The sequence below is a fragment of the Poromitra crassiceps genome (assembly GCF_964638095.1).
Source record: "Poromitra crassiceps genome assembly, chromosome: 1".
NCBI lineage: Eukaryota > Metazoa > Chordata > Actinopteri > Beryciformes > Melamphaidae > Poromitra > Poromitra crassiceps.
Window position 1 is genome coordinate 47,607,787 of NC_139623.1, and position 20,383 is coordinate 47,628,169.

General features: G+C 43.7%; 1 protein-coding gene across 1 annotated transcript in view; it reads right to left on the reverse strand.

Moving 5' to 3' along the window:
* myo7ab (myosin VIIAb) overlaps positions 1-20,383 on the reverse strand; it is a gene marked incomplete at its 3' end in the record, with an annotated part of 147,464 nt that overhangs the window by 11,596 nt on the left and 115,485 nt on the right. The window contains exons 37-46 of the mRNA XM_083636027.1: positions 20,156-20,298; positions 16,884-17,039; positions 13,998-14,103; positions 13,463-13,576; positions 12,867-12,954; positions 12,663-12,769; positions 11,756-11,941; positions 11,018-11,134; positions 10,796-10,879; positions 3,988-4,107 (exon numbers count right to left, since the gene is read on the reverse strand). Of these exons, the coding sequence (XP_083492153.1) occupies positions 3,988-4,107; positions 10,796-10,879; positions 11,018-11,134; positions 11,756-11,941; positions 12,663-12,769; positions 12,867-12,954; positions 13,463-13,576; positions 13,998-14,103; positions 16,884-17,039; positions 20,156-20,298 (1,221 nt within the window). The remainder of the gene's footprint in view (positions 1-3,987; positions 4,108-10,795; positions 10,880-11,017; positions 11,135-11,755; positions 11,942-12,662; positions 12,770-12,866; positions 12,955-13,462; positions 13,577-13,997; positions 14,104-16,883; positions 17,040-20,155; positions 20,299-20,383) is intronic.

The window sequence follows — 20,383 nt, forward strand, 5'->3', positions numbered from 1 at the left end:
GGCTCGCGCATCTCTATTATGTTCCTCTGCCAAGACGCAAGTCCAGGCTAACCGCCGCCGCACACCGGCCCCAGCCTATGCGGCGGGTCAGAGGGTGTGGCTCTCGTCTCGGAACGTTCCCTTGAAGGTCGAGTCCAGGAAGCTTGCACCCCGTTTTATTTTTGCTATTGAGCGGGTTGTGAACCCTGCAGCTGTCCGCTTGGTTCTAACTGCTTCTCTCCGTCGCATCAACGATACCTTACACGTATCCCAGGTCAAGCCGGTGCACTCTAGTCCCTTGTGCCCTCCTGCGGCGGCCCCCCCGCCGCCTCGGTTAATCGACGACCACCCTGCCTACACGGTCCGGCGGCTGTTGGACAGGCGACGCAGGGGTCGTGGGTTTCAATATCTGGTGGATTGGGAGGGATGCGGCCCCGAGGAACGCAGTTGGGTTCCCCGCCGGTTCATCCTTGACGCTGCGCTCATTCGGGATTTCCTTGCGTCTGATCGGGCGCCGGGTGGCGCCCGTAGAGGGGGAGGTACTGTTAGATGATGTCATCATTCCTACTATGATGTCATCGATCACTGATGATGTCGCAGACGGTGATGATGTCATGATTCATAAGTGTCTCAATCATGCCTTTCGGCTGGTGATGTCATGACACAGGTGATGTCATATTCGGGTTCTATAAAGGTTCGTTTCTGCAGGTCCTCCCTAGTGGTTCATAAACTAATATCACGTCAACCTCTGCAACCGTTCCCAACCTCGAACCTTGCAGACCCAGCTATCAAGTTCCACAACTTCCCTACTCATCGAGACTTCAGTTACCAAGAGTGTCTTGGCCATCAACTACCCGCGAATAGATCTACATGTCTAACACCAATCCTGACAGTGACAGGCCGGATGCATGATGGCGCTGAGACACATGGCATCTGTAGTGGTGTGTGTCAGCACTGAGGTGCCCTGTCTTTTCTCTTCCCCAATGCCTCCCCTACAAGAGCAACACTCCATTAAGAGTCAGCTTAGCGAGTTAGCCCAGGAATGGGATGATGAGACCGCGCCTCCACTTGGTCATTCCAACACACTTCTCTTTTGGCTGCCTGCTGAGGTCGCCCAATGAACGTGGCAGAATGTTAATGAGGAATGCTAAAGCCCTATACTCCCTCACTCCAATTGGCAGGTTAAATTCATGCAGGAGCCGGGTCCAGCCCCGAGCAATATTAAGCCTTACATTGGCTTCATGACCCCGCTCTCTAGGCATCCTTATGCCACCTGTCAACTTTCAACAGCCTAAGTTGATGAGAGATGGGGAAGAAGTGTATTAGTAGGCCGTACTCTGCCAGAGACACAGGGAATGATCTCCCTACTCTGCAATGTCATTAGATAACTAATGCCTACAGGCTTTGCCCTCTCCTCTGCTTCCTTCAACCAGCATAGTATACATCAGCGATCCTCAAAGTCCGGACTCCGGTCCGCATCCGGACCCAGACGCCGTCCTATCCGGACCGAGCCCTATAAATAACCTATAAATCATTGAGAATTGTTACATTTCACTGAGCTTTTCTTTTTTAACCGGCACGTGCTTTTCTACCCTTTACGGTACTGGTTTATCTGCCAGGAAGCTCACAGACCAATGCATGCGGTGTAAATCATCACACGTGATGCTACTCAGCCAATCAAATATCCGATTCGATTCTGCCTGTTCCAGTCGGTTCCAGTGCTGCAGGCGAGAGAGTGTCAGTGACACATGGACGAAGTAGAGGCAAGAGATATGCGAGAGATATAAGTCATTTCACATGGCGTGCTCAAAAGAAACAAGTAGACCGCAAAAACAAAGATTTTGTTTTAATCCGGAGCAGGCAGACTCTTAGATGTCGTTCATTCATTGTTCTCACGGGCAGCTCAAAACCAGGCAGTATGTGTCTCATGTGAAGTGCGATGCGATCCTAACCTGTCTGTGAAAGCGCCACACGAGCAAACACACTCAAATCCAGACTGAGGGCACACTCACACATTCACTGCCCAACGGCATGTGACGTTTGCATTACGAACGATCGATAGACAGACAGACAGATACATAGAGACAGACAGACCGATAGATGCATAGAGACAGACATTGAGACAGACAGACAGATAGATAGATAGATAGATAGATAGATAGATAGATAGACAGACAGACAGACAGACAGATAGATAGATAGATAGATAGGGAGCTCACTTCTCTCAAGAGAAAAGGTGGAGTTGAGGGAAGAAAAGAAGATTTTCTTTCTAAAATTAAAGCACTTTTAAGATGCACATTTTCCCAAAGCACTCTGTTGTATGTTATTTTTAAATGCAGCCACTATTTGACTTGAAATGAGAAAAGAACATGTATTTATTATTAGTGTAGGCTAGTTATTTATAATTAATCCAGTTAAATATGAAAACTAAATAAACATTGTTGATGTTTATTTTGATTTAACAGTTAGTCGTTTACTACATACAGACCATTAGGCTACTGCAATCATTGAAGTAGCCTAAGTTCAATGGCACTGAATCATAACGCATCTACGTTACAATGTTCCGGACCTTTGCTTGAGGACATTTTCTCTAACTGGACCTCTATGAATTTTAATTGAGTGCCCCTGGTATACATAATATACATGAATGCTATTATGAACCATCGGGGACATCTGGGGCCGGTTGCACCAACTGGTCTTAACTATGCCTGGTCGTAACTCCTACGTCGGTCTTAGTTAAGACCATGGACTTACGCCTGTTGCACCAACACGGCTTATGTCTGGTCTTATCTATGCTGGTCGTAGCAATGCGCGTCCATGTGAATTGCCAGGGAATGCACCCTGATTGGATGATGTTGCAAAAAGATGTGCCTCGCGACCTGCTTGGAGCACTGTGCCACTACGCTCTCTCAGCCACTACTGTAAAACACCCTCCCTCCTCCCACCCTCCCTCGCTCCGGGGGAAAAATGGCGGCTATTGAGCCAGAAAGACAGTCTGAATGAAATTGAATGTAACGTTCCCAATTCTATGTATTAACTTCTAAAAAACTAACGGCAACATTTTGGAAGGCTAAGCCACACAACTAGTTAGTTATAATCTAACGTCGTGCTTTCAAAGACAGCGAACTGGCGGTGTTACGACGATGACGGTCAAAAAGGTCTCCGCGGAGATCTCTGTTACAGGCAGGCTCTACGCCTCCTCCTGACCAGGCGTAGGAGTTACGCCTGGTCGTAGTGAAAATAAGGCTTAAGCCGTCTTGGTGCAACCGGCGTAGCTGTTAGGTCGTAAAGTTACGACCAACTTAGCTTAAGACCAGTGTAAGACCAGTTGGTGCAACCGGCCCCTGGAGACTGAATGCCTGTTTCTCCCTCAAAATGACTTGATTTAATTCATTGTGGGTTATGTTTTAAAGACTATAGAGCTCAACAGGCACGTGACTTTTCGTGATGTAATTTGCCCGGGAAGTAAGTTCTGCGTCCATTTTCTCCATAGACATTTCCATAAATCCAAATATAACGAGTTTTAAAGCTCGAACCAAGCCAAAAAGTCTTCCAGAGAATCTTGAGTGACCATAAAACATTCGGTTTAAGCGAGAACAAAAAATAACTTATATGGCTATGTCCATATTTTTATATAGTCTATGGTATTATGTATGTTATTTGGTCAATGGTAAATGGCCTGCATTTATATAGCGCTTTTATCCAAAGCACTTTACAATCAGTAGGTACATTCACACATTCATACACCGATGGCGGCAGGCTACCACACAGGGTGCTGGCACACCATCAGGAGCAATTTGGGGTTCAGTATCTTGCCCAATAAGGACACTTCGACATGCAGACTGGAAGAGGCGGGAATCGAACAACCGACCTCTTTTATCCAAAGCGATCAGTGGACGACCCGCTCCACCTCCTGAGCTGCAGCCGCCCCCATTTAATTATATACTAAATAATATCTAGCAACAAAACTATTTTCTAATTTAGCTTTGACTTGATTTAACAGCTCACCAGTGAAGTTTCACAGAGCAGCTTGCTGCCTCGGACCAGGTTCCCGATGGTGATGTGGAAGTAGGTGTTGCCGCTACTCCAGTTGGAGATCTTAGTGAAGTGATGGGTGATCAGGATGTCCTGCACAACATGCAGAGAGAGGGACGATGACGAGTTTGGTTTAAAAAAGAGATATTCAGCATTAGACAAAAGTGACGCCTACTCTTTCAAAGGGTAATAATATGTAACTTAAAGCAGCATTCGGCAAGCTTTTTTTTAAATGTAAATATACACCTAATCAGCAAAGGAACAGTAGTGCCTTACACTACTCGTTACCGACAAAAGTAATGTGATTACAGTAACCCAACACTGGTGTTCAGGCACCTTCTCCACCTCATCTGATCCCTGATAAAATCATATTTGAGTTTGGTACCAGTTTAAAAAGTAAGGGGGACAGAATCTAGGTTTTGAAAAGTTGGGGGACATGTCCCCCCTCTCCCCAGTGGAAAATACGCCCCTGGTGAAAAAAATAATAATAACAATTAGTGAAAGCCCAGGTCGTTATATCCGTCGCACAAGGGCAGCGTGTTGGGACGGTGGAGCAGTTGCCATGAGCGCCAAAGATGACTTCCATGGGTTTACATTGGAGTTTAGTTGGAAAGCCCAAGTCGTTTCATGGGTCGCTCAAGGGTACCGTGTTAGTAACAAGTAACGCACAAGGGACGTGACAAAGCGTCAATACGCTACGTTCACACAGGGCACCTACGCCTTGTCTTGTCTCAACCCACGCCTACGCCTACAGACCTTGAGCTGCGCGTGAACCTATCACACGCTTTTGCGATCACACTGCACGCCTATTCCACGCTGAACCTGAGCCGAGTTACAAGCGCCTCTCCTCTCTCCCGAGTGTTTTTTTTTGTCACGTGTGGTCCCGAATTATCATGGGTAGGTAAAATAAATCGGATATATTTAATGTGCTATTGATGCTGGATATGTATAACCAGGTCTCCTTCTTGGGTGACTGCTGTCATAGAGAACTGGATGCTGTTGTACTAAGTGGATTAACTTTTCATTGTCCATCTTGCTTCTTCGGTCGCTATTCTCTCTCCTGAAGATTTGTTTACCGACGGGGAGAAAGCCCCATGTGATAGCCACCCGTCAATCACTCTCTCTCTCTCTCTCTCTCTCTCTGCTCAACACTGTTGTAGTAACACCATTTTATTTTGAAATTCAGTTGAATTTGCCATTTCCCACGGATATTGTCGCGTTTTTCCTTCATGGCTTGACAGAAGAAGTCTGCCTTCACGCGCCTAGTCGGCTTGAAAATAGAACTCACGCCTAAACGATAAAATCGGCGCAGCTCAGGCGAGGCGTAGGTACACGCAAGGTTCACGTTGAGGCGCACTGTGTACACAGCCTCATTGACTAAAAAGGACGCCTATTTAAAAGCGTGGTTAAAGGCAAGGCGTAGGCAAGGCTTGGGTGCCCTGTGTGAACGTAGCCATATGCTGCACGATCGGAGTGAGAAAGGGTTGCGTAGAAATGAGCGATGAGGAGGAGGAGGGGAAGGAGGACGAGGATGAGGCACGGTAGGAAGGACGCTAGAAAGAAGCACACGCGCTCTCTTTCTAGTCATTAACTCATTGAGTGCCAAGGACGTCGATTGACGTCAAAGTAAATAGTGACGTAGAGTGCCAAGGACGTCGATCGACGTCAAATGCGTTTTTTGACGGTGGGACGTGAATCAAAGCCTCCTGCATCTCCTGTACAAATATTCTAGCTATTGAAGGTGTATAACCTATTTTACGGACTCATTAGGTGGCGACAGTGCTCTCCAGATTAGAGAAAGGTCGGGAAAACAGCAGGAAAAAGCCCCGTGATCAAAGAGAAACCGCTCATGCTGCAGCCAGAGCCATATAGATTGCTCTGGCTGCAGCTGACGTTGGCTGCGAACAGCAGTCAATCCGCTCCCACAACTGAGCCTCTCTGTCTCTGTCTGTCTGTCTGCATAGTTTCTCCACACGATTAGCCGCCAGAAAGGCAGCACCCGACGCCGAAGGGCCAAACCTTTCCCTGCAGTCCGGTTTGGCATTTGGGAGCCGGCGCACAAAAGCGGAGCGCTCCGAAAATAGACTGGGTGCGTGTTAGGCTGTGTGTTAGTGTGGGGAGGAGTTTGCAGCTGAGGGGGGGAGAGGGGGGTGGGGCACGCAGGGCACCACACAACTACACCACGTCACTACATCAGAAAATATTAGCTTCAGACTCAGTGAATGTGCTTGAAATGCTGCATTTCACAAAAGGCGGAATATCTCAGCTTCTAATTTGAAACGTGTCTTTTTGCTCAAAACAGCCTATCTTCTCCGGCTCATAACTAAAGAACGGAAAATGGTATCAATAAACTTTTTTTGCAGATGATAGAAGAGAGTCTCATCGTTCTTTGTGCGTGTTCGGTGTTTACCTAGTAATATCACACAATATTCTGTGGGCCTCGAGAAATCACTGAAAACGCTCTGAAACTCTGGCACTGGGAGCGTCCGTTCTCCAAAAGTGGCTGGCACTCAATGAGTTAATAATGCATTATCAGTCACATTATCAGTTTATTTTTCAAGTACTGACATTAATTCACTGAGCTCAAATTAAATGGTAATCGACAGCTCTGGAAGACATACTTTTGTAATAGACTAGAATAAAACGAGGCAATTTATGCTATTCATCTAGACGTGGATAAAGACAATAGATTTACTTGAATGAAACTTATTAAAAAAAATAAGCATGTAGAGCCACATTCTAATGACAGGTGTGAATATACAGTACAGTATGTACTGTACTGTACTTAGAGCTGCCCTCAAGGTCTGCACAGGGCCAGTGTGCACTAGATGAGATGGTGTAGATTCACACTGTTTGCCCAGTTAATGGACAGAGTGGTAATCTTCTCTATGCACAAGAAGTGACAAATTGAAAGTTAAATCCAATTGAAATCCAAAAGTGTCTACTAAACAGCAGTGAGCGCTCACAGACGACACCCAGACCTTTTCACCACCTCTACCTCCACCAGAAGAAGACAGAGGGCCCTATCTTCCCAAAAGCGCTAATTTAGCGTTTGCGCTCATTTAAAGCTGGGCGCAATGCAAATTGGGGGCGGACACAAGCGCATGCCTGTGATAATTGTACTTGCCGTTGGCTGCCACATGCCAAAGCAGGCGTTTCATCGCTAAAATGTGGGATAGATGGCATTACCCTATCGTCAGCAGCGCGCAATTACTTTGCGCTAAGAGCTTTGAAAAGGACCTCTTACGCGCAAATACCTTGCTGCGCTGAGAGCGCACCCGTAATCTCCGTGCAGCGCAGCGCAAAGTAGAATTCCTTTTGGAGATGTCATTATGCACAGCCTAGACATCAAATTATGCTGCTGAAATTGGGTATTAGCAGATAATTCAGTGAGGCAATCAACTATAACTCACTGAGAAACTTCTATCATGTCGCAAAGCGGGAAATGAATTGAGAAAACTTGTTGGACAATGGACATAGACTGTTTACCTTCATACCCCGGAGGGTCGTTGGCACCACAGACGATCTGTCAATAAGCTCTCTCTGTCCTCGCACGAGTGAGTACACTCTATTACGCATGAAGAGAATTACAGCATATTGCATGCCTCGCGCAAACAGCCATTGCGAGACGGGAATCTGATTGGTTTTGATTGACGTAATGCCCAGCATTGCCTGGCCACGCCTGTGAATAATTCTGGTAGTTAAGACCGCCCAAATCCCGTTTGCGCAGGCATTTGGGGGCGCAGATGATTTTGGCACGGCTCTAATTTGCGTCTGCGACAGGTGCCGTGAACGTTTCCGCATGCCCGCCGAGAATTGCATCCCCAACATATTTCGGGGCTGTTTTAACTTAGAAATCAGGGAGGTTACGTCTACCAGACAATTATATCACATTTAAACAGTTACATTTCTGTATAAATCATTACAATATGCTCCCGTGAGGTGGGGATGCTGCCGGCGCTGGGGTGCAAAACTCAGCATAACACCTGGCGGACGGCGCAAGGCGGACTGCTATCTTCCCTGCCTTAAGGCAGACGTAAACAGGTGCGCAAGCGCTATTAGGGGATAGCGCCTGTCGGAAGATAGGGCCCATAGGTAATGAAGTGCTTCAAATTTTCAAGAATTTACATACTCTTGCTGTCTCTTGGGGCCGCAAATGTGGGAAGTTGCCTTGTGCAGCTTTAAGTTTTTAGTTCACAAAAATACATTTTGGATCCTCTATCATATACCCCGCTGGTCCCCCTAGGGGGATCGAAGCGGTAATCGCGTAAGTTAAATTTGGAAAATCCTGGAGCGAAAGGTCTGAAATTCAGCACATGTTTTTTTTATGGTTTATTATGGTAATTCACGTTGCCAGAACTAGAAAAACATCGTCCTGGCACCCAGAAAATCAAGCACAACTCAATTTACCATTAAGCTCCCCCTACACGGTCATTGAATTCATTATAACCGCCTTTTTGAGACCTCCAGGAAATTCTTACAAAATTAACACATTGAGTGCCAGCCGTTTTTTCAATGCTGTAGTTAAGTTGTGCCAGGTTTTTTTTTGAGGATTCTGGCTCATTTTACAAGAGCCGAGGATTCTTTTCTGTTAAGACTTCGTGAACACCAATCATCTAAAAAGAACTAATAGAATGTGTGCTTTCTCTGTCTAAAAGAGTTAGTTTGCAGAGTTAGTAGTTATGTAGATATTAGCCGTTGAGTACAGCATGGTTTCAGAGATTTTCAGAGAGTTTAGAGATAAATGGATTTTTAGAACCACCTCACGTGCCTGTGATTATGGGTGCCCTTGGGCAAGTCTGTATACTGTATTGTGTGTGTGTGTGTGTGTGTGTGTGTGTGTGTGTGTGTGTGTGTGTGTGTGTGTGTGTGTGTGTCTCCAAACTCCTCCCTCCGTCTGTGCTGCGGAGGGAGGAGGCTCCGCGGCCGCTCTCGGGCAGTCTGGACTGTAAAACTGGCTCGTTCGTTTCTTGAGGTGTCGGCTGAGATCTTTGAAGAAGCTTTTGCGATTCTGGTCTTATTTATGCGCAAAGGTACTCGAGTGTGTGTGTGTGTGTGTGTGTGTGTGTGTGTGTGTGTGTGTGAAATCGAAAGAGTTTTCGCCCAGCTATTTCCTTGAAAATTAGACTGGCTCGTGGCTGTGGCTTTCTCTCTGTCTGGAGAGAACTGTCGCCACTTAGTGGTCGGTAAAATAGATTATACACATTCTCTTCCTCCAATATTGATATAGAAGACGTAAAAGGGGTTGATTGATGTCCCACCGTCAAAAAAAAAAAATGTTTATGTAAGACGAGATATCTCGTCTTTGGCACTCAACGGTTGGATTATGTAAGACGAGATATCTCGTCCATGGCACTCAACGTGTTAATGTATTTCATTTTTTTCAGCGGGCATCCTGGACCAAATACCTTGAAATTTGACCTTAATATCTAACCTTGGGGTTGATTGAACATTTGGTGGAGTTACAAGGCTTCAAAATCCATTGCATAGTTTTCCCATTGATTTCAATGTTAATTTTGCAAAAAAACAACATTTTTTTTCCGACTCCCAGCTACTTTCCCCAAAAATAATTATTTTTCTGATCTTACACCTCTCAGCTCGAGTGAAGACATCAAATTTGTAGTTTCTATTGTGTTTGCCCCCCCCCCCATTTGCCCAGTGTAGGCACAGCAACCAATTGCATGGAGATTTACATGAAATATACCCTACAGTGATCGTCATGGAAACATGGTCACATGACCTGGGAACGCGGATTTTCCGGTGCAAACTAATGATTTGAAGCCTTTAGACCGAGATTGATGGATGAATGAAGCTCGTTTGTGTTTTTTGTGAAAACTAGCTCAAAGTCGAAAATGGGCAGTTTCATGTTTTTTTTGTAAAACTTACCTTATTTGAAAGTACATCATATCTCCGCGCCCGTTCGTTGTAGAGAGTCGTGAATAGCATCGTTGGAATCGGCGTCGAAAATTGACTCTAGATCTCTAATCTTGTCGTGATCATGGCGTTCTAAGAGCTTTCCATGACTTCCGCTTTGAGACACGCAAAAGCAGCGAGGCACAGTAAATCCGATGCCCACGAAGGAGCCTCTTGGGCGGCGGAGGCGGTCAGAGCGTCATCCGTGGAGGCCAGCTCTGAGCTCTCTCGCTCATGGCCTAAATGGTGTCGTTCAAGCGTGTGTTTTCAGCCGGATGTTAAACTACGGAAACTACTATGAGGTAGGAGGAATGGAGTCAGGAATGGATATGGATCGATAAAAAATAAGAAAATAGTTAATTATAAATATAAAAAACAAGTACTAATATCAAGATCCATGACCATGGAAAAAATGCAAATTTGCAATTCTCAAAAGATGGAAGCTGGAAGAAAGTAATTCCTCCGCGAAAAATGTGACCAATCCAAAGCTATGATAATCCCACCACCCCGCCACCAGGTGGCATTCATGGGAAGGGGAAAAAATCATATTTTGTGTTTTCAACTGAAAATTGTATTGTACAGTAAGTACAGTAAACTGGCATTCGAGGGGTTAAAATTCTGAGTAAGCATGAAATGTTGATATGAGGTATGAGAGATGAAGTTACCAATGGATAAGAATCAATAAAAAATAAAAAAAATAATTAATTAAGACTATCAAAAATAAGAACTAATATCAAGGTCCCTGTCAAGGGACCAGTGGACGGTTAAGGGTTAACGGGTTAGCGGGGTACAAGGGTTGTGGTGTATTTAGTGTAATGTAGTTTTTTTTTTTATGAAATGCATTTTTGTGCACAGACATGGTGGGTACCTTAGACTTGGGATCAATCAGACTGACTCCATGTTTGTTGATTGCGATCAAGAGGGTCTCTGGGTAATTTGGATCAGTGGTTTGCTGCAAGAAAGAAAGCAAGAATACTGTAGATGAGCACAGGAAGGAGCTTCACTGCAGATTCAAAAGAAGAAAAAAGAAAAAACTATGTACCACAGCTTACTGTTGGATTTGTAAAAATTGGTGGTCTAAATTTGTTACCTTGACCTCGAAGAAGGCAGAGCCAAAGGTCGGCCATTTGTAAATGATTTTCAGGAAGGACAGCTTGGCCTCTTCTCGACCCCTGCCTGAATGTTTGTTGAATAGCGACATAATGGACTGGGAGAAAGACACATACCATCCAGTAAGATACAGTATGTGGACATCATTCATTATTTTCTTTTTTCCCCCACGAGCTTATTCCTATTCAGGATCACAGATGGACTGGAGCCTATGCCAGAATACACTGGGTGCAGATCTACAACATTGATATTATCAATATTATCATCACACTTGTGCGCTTTTCATTTTGCTTTGAAGTAAGATATTCAACACCAAAAGTCAAACTGAACAACAAATAGTGCTTTCCAGATCTTATTTCTCTATTTTTGGATGAGAGAATCTACTCAAATACTAAAACTACTACTACTACAAATAATAATAATAAAATGTAAATGTCATATTTAATTAAACAGAAATATAGGCGATACAACTTGGAAATCTAGATGCAAAGGAAGCTGGCATTCACAAACGAGACAATTTCCAAACCAAGATATAAAAAAAAATCATTGTTCTTCTACAGAAGAGGATTATGGATGTGAGAAATGTATTGGAGTTCTGAGATTCAGCTCAAAACTTCCTTGCATCTTGTCTTCATTGGATTGTTGGCCTACACACCTCTGTTGTTGACATGTTTTTGTTCTATTTGGATATGACACAGCAGTCTCCAGCTCAGCTCACCCTCTTCCAGTCGTCGGGGGAGAGGTGTCGGATCTGGTCCTGAGGGACGAGCTCCTTGAGGACCTTGGGGATGTTGTGGAAGTGGGATTTGTCCTCCTCAAACTTCACCCTATAGATGAGCGCTGCCAGCTGGTGCACCTCCTCTCTGGAGCACTTGTGGTAGCCACGCAGATACTTTGGCAGCTCCTGTACAGAGGACAGAGCTGTGTGTGTGTGTGTGGTAGCCGCGCAGATACTTTGGCAGCTCCTGTACAGAGGACAGAGCGGCGTGTGCATTTGCTTGTGTGCGTGTGTGTTATTAAAGCTGCATTCAGCGATGTTTTTGTGTTAAATGCCTCTATATTCTGACAGCAATCACTGAAATAGTGTGTTTGGTCAGTAACTTGAAACCCCCAACCCCCCTGTCCTCTATCTCTACCATAACAACTGTAATGCTCGGATGGCGAGGTACGGTAGAAATGAGCAATGAGGAGGAGGAGGGGTAGGGAGGCTGCTAGAAAGGAGCGCGCTCTGTAATGGTAATTAATGATGCATATTAAACATTAACATTATCAGTTTATTTTTCAATTGAGCATGGCTCCTGTAATAATAATGTTTATTTATGTTATATTAAATCATGCTTTCATAAACATATTTAAGGTTTGTTTATTAATTCGGTAAAAATGCATCACCAGAAAAATGTATCTTGCCATCGGAAACATCCCTTAGGCAGCTACTTTTCCCATCTGGCTGGCTACTCCAAAATTTGGGGAACATCCTGAGTGGGGTGAACAGGCACTGCACCAGTGATACAAAATGACATGACTTGAAATGGACAGTTTTTGCAGTGTGTACATGATTGAGAAGCGATAAATGACCTTGATATACTGGTACATAGGTATGTGCTGCTGTTATGCAAGCCACTCACTTGGTAGTAGTGGAAGATGGAATCGGCCATGGAGTCTTTTGCCGGCACCGTATTGGTCCACAGCTTCTTCATGAAGAACACCTGATAGGTCAGCGAAGGAACTACGCCTTCACACACGAGAAACTGAGGTGAGAAAATGAAGCGCACAGGAAGTATTGTGTAATTGACATGTTCCAGCCGCTAACTCTGAGCCCATCTTTTTACCCTCTTTTACATGCCGAGCCTTCTTGATCCAGTCGGTCAGGTGCCTCACAAAGTCGAAGAAGAAATCGCCGTCAGGCACGCTGATGACCTGGAAAAGCACAGATTGAAGTTCTTTGAAAAACACTGACATCAGTTGAAGATTTGATGACCTTCAATTGAAAGAGTTCAAAAACTGTAACTGTAGTTCATCATCAGTAGAGGACCCACTCGGTAAAAATTATTTCATTTAGTAAGCCAGAACTTACGCCAAGATTTTGGTTGATTGTTTGCTACAGTGCTCTATCTATGCTAACACTTTAACATTATACGCTATGTTGAGCGACAGTAGGCTCCATGCTAACACTTCAGCATACACTATCTTGCGTGATAGTAGGCTTCAACTGACGACCCTTTTAAATATAGAATAATTTATTTTCATATGGAACTACATGTAGGCTACCAATACATTTCTAAAAGTATCTGTCACTTCTTTCAAATGGCAGATATTTCATTTTGGAGCAAAGGTCTTCATTTAACAGTATAATCATTTTATAATGCTTAAGGGAAAGAAATAACTAGCAGAAGCTAGATATCCAGGCTAAAGAGAGTCCCTCTACCTTGTCAGTGATCTTGACGAAGAGACTGAAGCCTTCGGAGGATTTGAGCATCAGCCGTCCGGAGATGTTGTGGCAGAAGTCTTTGGCCTTGGTGCTCGACTCAACCTCAAACGCCTGGAATGAAAAACATGCCCAACTGAAACAGCTGCTCATATCCGGTACACAACAAGTATAATGAGAAAGAATATGAGAAGAAAACAAATGTGTGAATCTAAGCATATAGTTCAACCAATCAACATCTTCTCGATTAGATTCTTGTATGCATTTCGATTCTTTCAAAAATAATTTTTGCCAATTTCTCTGAAAGTAGAGACGTCATATTGGCTTTTGGCTGTTAAGGTTCAAACAATATAGGCGATGGAAGGCTAATACTGATATTTTTTTGAATGAAGTTGACCATTTTCATGTGGAAAAATGACAAATATTGAGAATTGTGTTGGTGGCAAGGTGGAAAAGCCTCTGAACCCGCATTTATACCACAGGACACTACTATTATGCTATATGGAAGCATTTGGGGTTTTAGTTGAACTCTGACCTCATCTGAGTCATCAGGGAAGTAAACCTTGTGGAAGATCTGAGTGGTCTTGTGCTGGATGGCCTCCACCTCCACCAGATGAGGAGGGTACTTCCTTGATCCATTTCTGCAGCAGAGCAGAGAGGAAAGATAAAGAGAGTTGGAAAGGAACGTTTGAAAGAGAGGTACTGTAAGGGGCCGTGTCCACAGCAGGGACGTAGGAAGGGAAGGGGGGGAACAGGGGACATGTCCCCCCCACTTTTTAAGAAGGCAGTATTGGACCCCTGCACTTTTTGAAGTCCAAAAACTAAAGTTATGCTAAAAACTCAGGAGCGGCAGGCACTATAGGAACATGCGGCTGCCCCATCTTCCAGCAAGGGCTGGCCCAATCACATCTCTTACAAGGCCCAGTTCTCCCCCTCTGTGTCTGGGCCGGCCCAATCACATTTCTTACTGTTATGACTGTGGTCGTATTTTGGGTTTATTTTACTGTTTGACATTTCATGAATTGGTTGTATTTTCCTCCCTGATTGCCTGAGTGTATGTGTGAGTGGCTGAGTGGGTTCCATGTGTGTATGTGTGAGTGTGAATGTGTTAGTTGCATCAGGAGCCAGTGATTGGTTGGTGTTGGGGAGGCCCAGCCTTCAAAAGAGAGCAGACCACAGACGCTGGTGCGCGCAGGGCCATATCCCATCCTCCTCTCCTCCCAACCAGCCACACGCCAGACCTTTGTTCCTTTCTTGGTTAGCTTATAGTTTGTTGGAGCTGTAGGAGTAGGCTGCCATTTCTGTTTAACCCCCTTTTTCTCCTGTTTTGTTAGATAGGGCAGTAAGGTGATGTCTTTTGTTTTCTTCTTATTTTGTTAGGTACCGTAAGCTTTAACCTCCTAGTTAGTACCTTTTGGCCTTGGCCTCCTCTAAAGCCAATCTCCAACTTTAGTTTATTTAGGATCATCTGTTTATTTGCAAACCCCTGTTCATTTTCTAATTGTTTATAACTAAATTCATTGTTCTTTCTTACACCCAATCCATTTGTTCATTGTGACTGATTTTGGGACTTGGGGAAGATGGGCTCAGTTCATGTTGTGTCTAGGTACCCCTAGACTGGGGCACACCACTTACTAAGTGGGAGCAGTGTAGAAGTGAGTCACTAAACTAATTAACCATAACAGCACAAATAATTGACAAAAAGATTTTAAATCTAAGTGTCGGGTTTTCCCTGCCGATTACACAGCCTGCTTGCGCTTGCTATGGCGATTAATTGGCTCCTTAATGGGTGCACTGCCAGAGTTTCTTCCTCTCTCTCAGTGCATGAGGTTGGCCTATAGATGCGTTCTTGAGTGAGATCAAATGACTGATTTGTACCGGTAATTGATATGTTATTCAGGCTAATTTGTATACAAGTAATATTCATACAGGTTTAAATAAACAATTTGATTATTTCCCGTGTTTGCTGAGCAAGAGTCTTGTGCGAAAGTAATGAAAGTTTTATCCCATAGACGCCTGTCCCAAATATAGGCCGGTTGAGTTCAGTGTTTGAAGCAAATAAAAGTCCGGACTATTAATCGAAGCTCACAGTAAGTAAAAATGAAATGGGAGAATAACAGTTTCTTGCAGTCATGCCAATGAAGCAGATCTGAAGTGTCGCTGTAGAGAAAGCGTTACAAAGAAAGTCAAGTCAAGTCAAGTCAAGTTTATTTGTATAGCACATTTCATACACAGAGGCAATTCAAAGTGCTTCACATAAAATGGTTGACAGGAAAATAAAATAAAAGAAGAGAGTAAAACGGACATTTAAAAGCATCACAACAAAACTTAAAAAAAAAGAGTATAAAAAGTGTATTACAGGAAAATAAACCAAAAGAAGAAATAAAATGGACATTTAAAAGCATCACAACAAAACTTAAAAAAAAAAAAGTATAAAAAAGTGCAATAGGCAGCAGGCGCAGCAGTTGCAGAAAGAGCTAAAACTTATAGAGGACTCATTGGGTTTGCATAGTAGCTGTCAGCAGTTAAAGGCGACGGTAAACATAAAAGTCTTTAGTCTATTTTTAAAAGTAAGTAAGGTTGGGGCAGATCTGAGGTCTTCAGGCAATTTGTTCCAGCTAGCAGAAGCATAGTGGGTAAATGCAGCCTTCCCGTGATTTGATTTGATCCTAGGGACAGTTAATAAGCTGGACCCTGTTGACCTAAGAGTTCTAGATGGTTCGTAGCGTGGGAGCAATTCAGCTATGTATTTTGGGCCTAGGCCATTGAGTGATTTATAGACTAATAACAGTATTTTAAAATCTATTCTCTGACACACTGGCAACCAATGTAAGGACTTAAGAACTGGAGTGATATGATCAGCTTTCTTAGTCTTCGTTAGTACTCTAGCAGCAGCATTCTGAATGAGTTGAAGTTGCCTAAGTTCTTTTTTGGAGAGACCAGAAAAAAGGCTATTGCAGTAGTCTAACCTACTATAAATGAAGGCGTGAATTAGTTTTTCTAGATCCTGTCTGGACATGTATCCCCTAATTCTTGCTATATTTTTAAGATGATAAAAAGCAGATTTTCTAATTGACTTAATGTGGGAGTTAAAGTTGAGATCGGAATCAATAATAACTCCAAGATTTTTGACTTGATCCTTAGGCTTCAGGGATCGAGACTCAAGGCATGCAGTGATTTTAAGCCTTTGTTCTTTGGGGCCAAACACGATGACCTCAGTTTTGTCTTTGTTTAGCTGTAGGAAATTCTGGCACATCCAGTTATTTATTTGATCAATGCACTGGCACAATGATTCTATGGGGGCATAGTCAGCTGAGGAAAGAGTTATATACAACTGAGTGTCGTCTGCATAGTTATGATAGGCTACTTTGTTTTTTTGCATAATAATCATAAGAAAGAAATGGGAAGATGTGTGTGTTACCGCAAGGCTTTCTGGAGTCGCTGCATGCAGTCCGGAGCTAACGGATGGTGTTTCTTGGCCTGGAGGAACTTCTGGACGTGAGGCAGCAGGATGTTACTGGGAGGGAACAGACCAGTGCAGAGCCACAGCAGCTCCCATCCCTTCTCCTCACTGTACCTACACACACATACGCACGCGCGCGCACACACACACACACACACAACCACACACACACACACACACATACGCACGCACACACACACACACGCACACACTGGTGTATGTCAATTAAAACATGCATGTGCCTAAGCTTCACACACTGGTGTATGTCAATTAAAACGTGCCTGTGCCTAAGCTTCACTTACTGGTGTATGTCAATTAAAACATGCATGTGCCTAAGCTTCACACACTGGTGTATGTCAATTAAAACATGCATGTGCCTAAGCTTCACACACTGGTGTATGTCAATTAAAACGTGCCTGTGCCTAAGCTTCACACACTGGTGTATGTCAATTAAAACATGCATGTGCCTAAGCCGCCTACCGACAGGAGGTGAGAGATCTGGTAGAGTGGTGCTGCAACAACAACCTTGATCCAAATGTGTCCAAGACTAAAGAGATCATTGTTGACTTCAGGTCAAACAGGGGAGCGCACACTCCCATCAACATAAATGATGCTGACGTTGAAATCGTGGACAGCTTCAAGTACTTAGGAGTGCACATATCTAAGGACCTTAAATGGTCTCTTAATTGTACCTCAATTATAAAGAAGGCACAACAACGTCTATACTTTCTGAGATGCCTAAAGAAAGCTGGTGTATCCATCAAGACACTGATCAATTTTTACAGATCCACCGTTGAGAGCCTCCTCACGGGGAACATAACGGCTTGGTATGGAAGCTGTTCCATAGATGACCGTACTCTTATTGACAGAGTAGTGAGAACAGCTCAGAGGATCATTGGTGCTGATCTGCCTTCAGTAAAAGGCATCTATATTAAAAGGAGCCGTGACAGGGCCCTGAAAATAATCAGGGACCCCAGCCACCCTGGCAACGATCTCATCACCCAGCTACCTTCAGGTAGACGCTACCGCTGGGAGCGCTGCCCTGACAGAACAACAAAGCACAAGGTTCGTACAAGTAGGCTGGTAAACAGCTTCTTCCCAGAGGCAGTACGATTCCTAAATGAGTAGCACCAGTGCACTTTATATTATTGTTTGAAGTATTTTGTTGTTTTTATTACTCTATTTTATTCTATCTTTTATATCTCTTATCCGGGTCTTAATGTGCGGACTTGCTACTCGGAATAGCACTTAGCACATTGCACTTTATTGTATTGATTTGATCTGATTTTATTCATTTCTCTTACTTTTATTTACTTTTATTCCTTTTACAACCGTTGCACTGAGCCGACATGCTGACTGTACCCATGTTTTACCCTGTTCTTTTTTTTGTACTGTCCAATGTGTGCTGCTCTTATATTTTGTGTGTGGCTTGTGAACAAGAAATTCCAATGCATTTTGATGCAAATTTTAATGCAAATGGTGAAATAAACTTGAACTTGAACTTGAAGCTTCACACACTGGTGTATGTCAATTAAAACATGCATGTGCCTAAGCTTCACACACTGGTGTATGTCAATTAAAACATGCATGTGCCTAAGCTTCACACACTGGTGTATGTCAATTAAAACATGCATGTGCCTAAGCTTCACTTACTGGTGTATGTCAATTAAAACATGCATGTGCCTAAGCTTCACACACTGGTGTATGTCAATTAAAACATGCATGTGCCTAAGCTTCACACACTGGTGTATGTCAATTAAAACATGCATGTGCCTAAGCTTCACACACTGGTGTATGTCAATTAAAACATACATGCTCCAAGCTTCACACACTGGTGTATGTCAGTTAAAACATGCATGTGCCTAAGCTTCAGACACTGGTGTAAGTCAATGAACAATGAAGAAAACCAGAAGGACTACAGTTCAACTTTTACCAAATAAACCAAAATGGATGTTCTGTGACAAGTTATATCATCCTGAAAACCCAAATATTTTAAACTAGTAAAATTATAAAATTATCTGTCAGTGCAATAAGGCAAATAAAATAAGTTGTTGGTCCCCCATAGTAAACATAAACATTATAATGACATCTTCCCATACCTCTCAACCTGTCACAAGTAGGTGGCTGACTCCTACTGGAACAATTTGGTGTACCCATTACACTTAAAGTCGAGCTGAACCCAAAAATTACTTTTCTTTTCTTTTAGTTCAAATACCTGGTTATGCAGTGCACCTATTTAATAATGTATGCAAAAAAAAAAAAAATCTTCTTTCACACTTTTTCACATAAAAAGTTCATTTTTCAAAATTTCATTCATAACAGTAATCTATAGTTTGCTGACGTCACCTAGTACTATCAAATTTCTACCCCATTTCAACCAATCATATCACCACATGGCAGCTGTCAATCAAATCTTCATTTCAGGATAATTTTCTCTTCCAAATGAAAGAGAAAATGGCGCCTATAGTGCCTGTCATCTGGCAGAATTCCTATCCCATAAACTAACTACTAACTTGGCCAATTGTATGTTGATATACACAATAAAGAAAACGGTAATGCTTAAGAATGCAAAGAAATGTAACTGGCTCGTTAAAACTCGCATTCCAGGAATATTGTATTTACCGCAATAGCGATAATGCCGCGCGCCTGAGAGCCTGGTTGTCAGGGGTCGCCCCTCGGAGATTCCAGGTGGGCGGGTGCATCGGATTGTCCGCTCGTTGCGCACAGAATCAGCTGGCTGCCTGGTACTCGGCGGATCCCACTCGCGTAGCACGACAACACGCTGAATCCCACTCGATTTGGGGGTGGAACACGCCAGGATTGGCCAATGCCAAAGCCAGTCCCCAGAATGGTCAAATCAAATCATCGACACCCTATTATGGTCCGCCTCTCAACCCTGTCATCTCAGACAAGATTTGTTTTCAGTCTCACTTCGACTTTAACTCTGGAAATGGATTCTACACTATGCCTGAAATCGTTCTTTATAAATTAGAATATAATGCAACTGTAATGCAGCCCATCTCCGAACCGACAACCTCTGGCAACCTACCGCCAAAGTTGCCCCCTACCAGCCCACCCTAATGTAGCAGGCTAAAATCGGGCTTGGTGTGTGTGTGTGTGTGTGTGTGTGTGTGTGTGTGTGTGTGTGTGTGTGTGCGTGCGTGCGTGCGTGTGTGTGTGTGTGTGTGTGTCTGTGTGTGCGTGTGCGTGCACGCGTGCTGCAGGTTTACTTGATGTGATTATCGGTGAGCTGTTTGAGGATCTGACAGAAAATCTCATCTTTGAGCGGTTCGGCCTTCAGCGCTCCTTCAAAGATCTGGTCGGTCAGCTCGTTGACAGACCGCGCACGTTTGGATGGGTAATCGCCCATATACTTCATCACATGTAGAGTCATGGTTAAGGACCAGCCAACATACTGTACAGTAAATCACATACCCCCATTATATAACTCCAGGCCA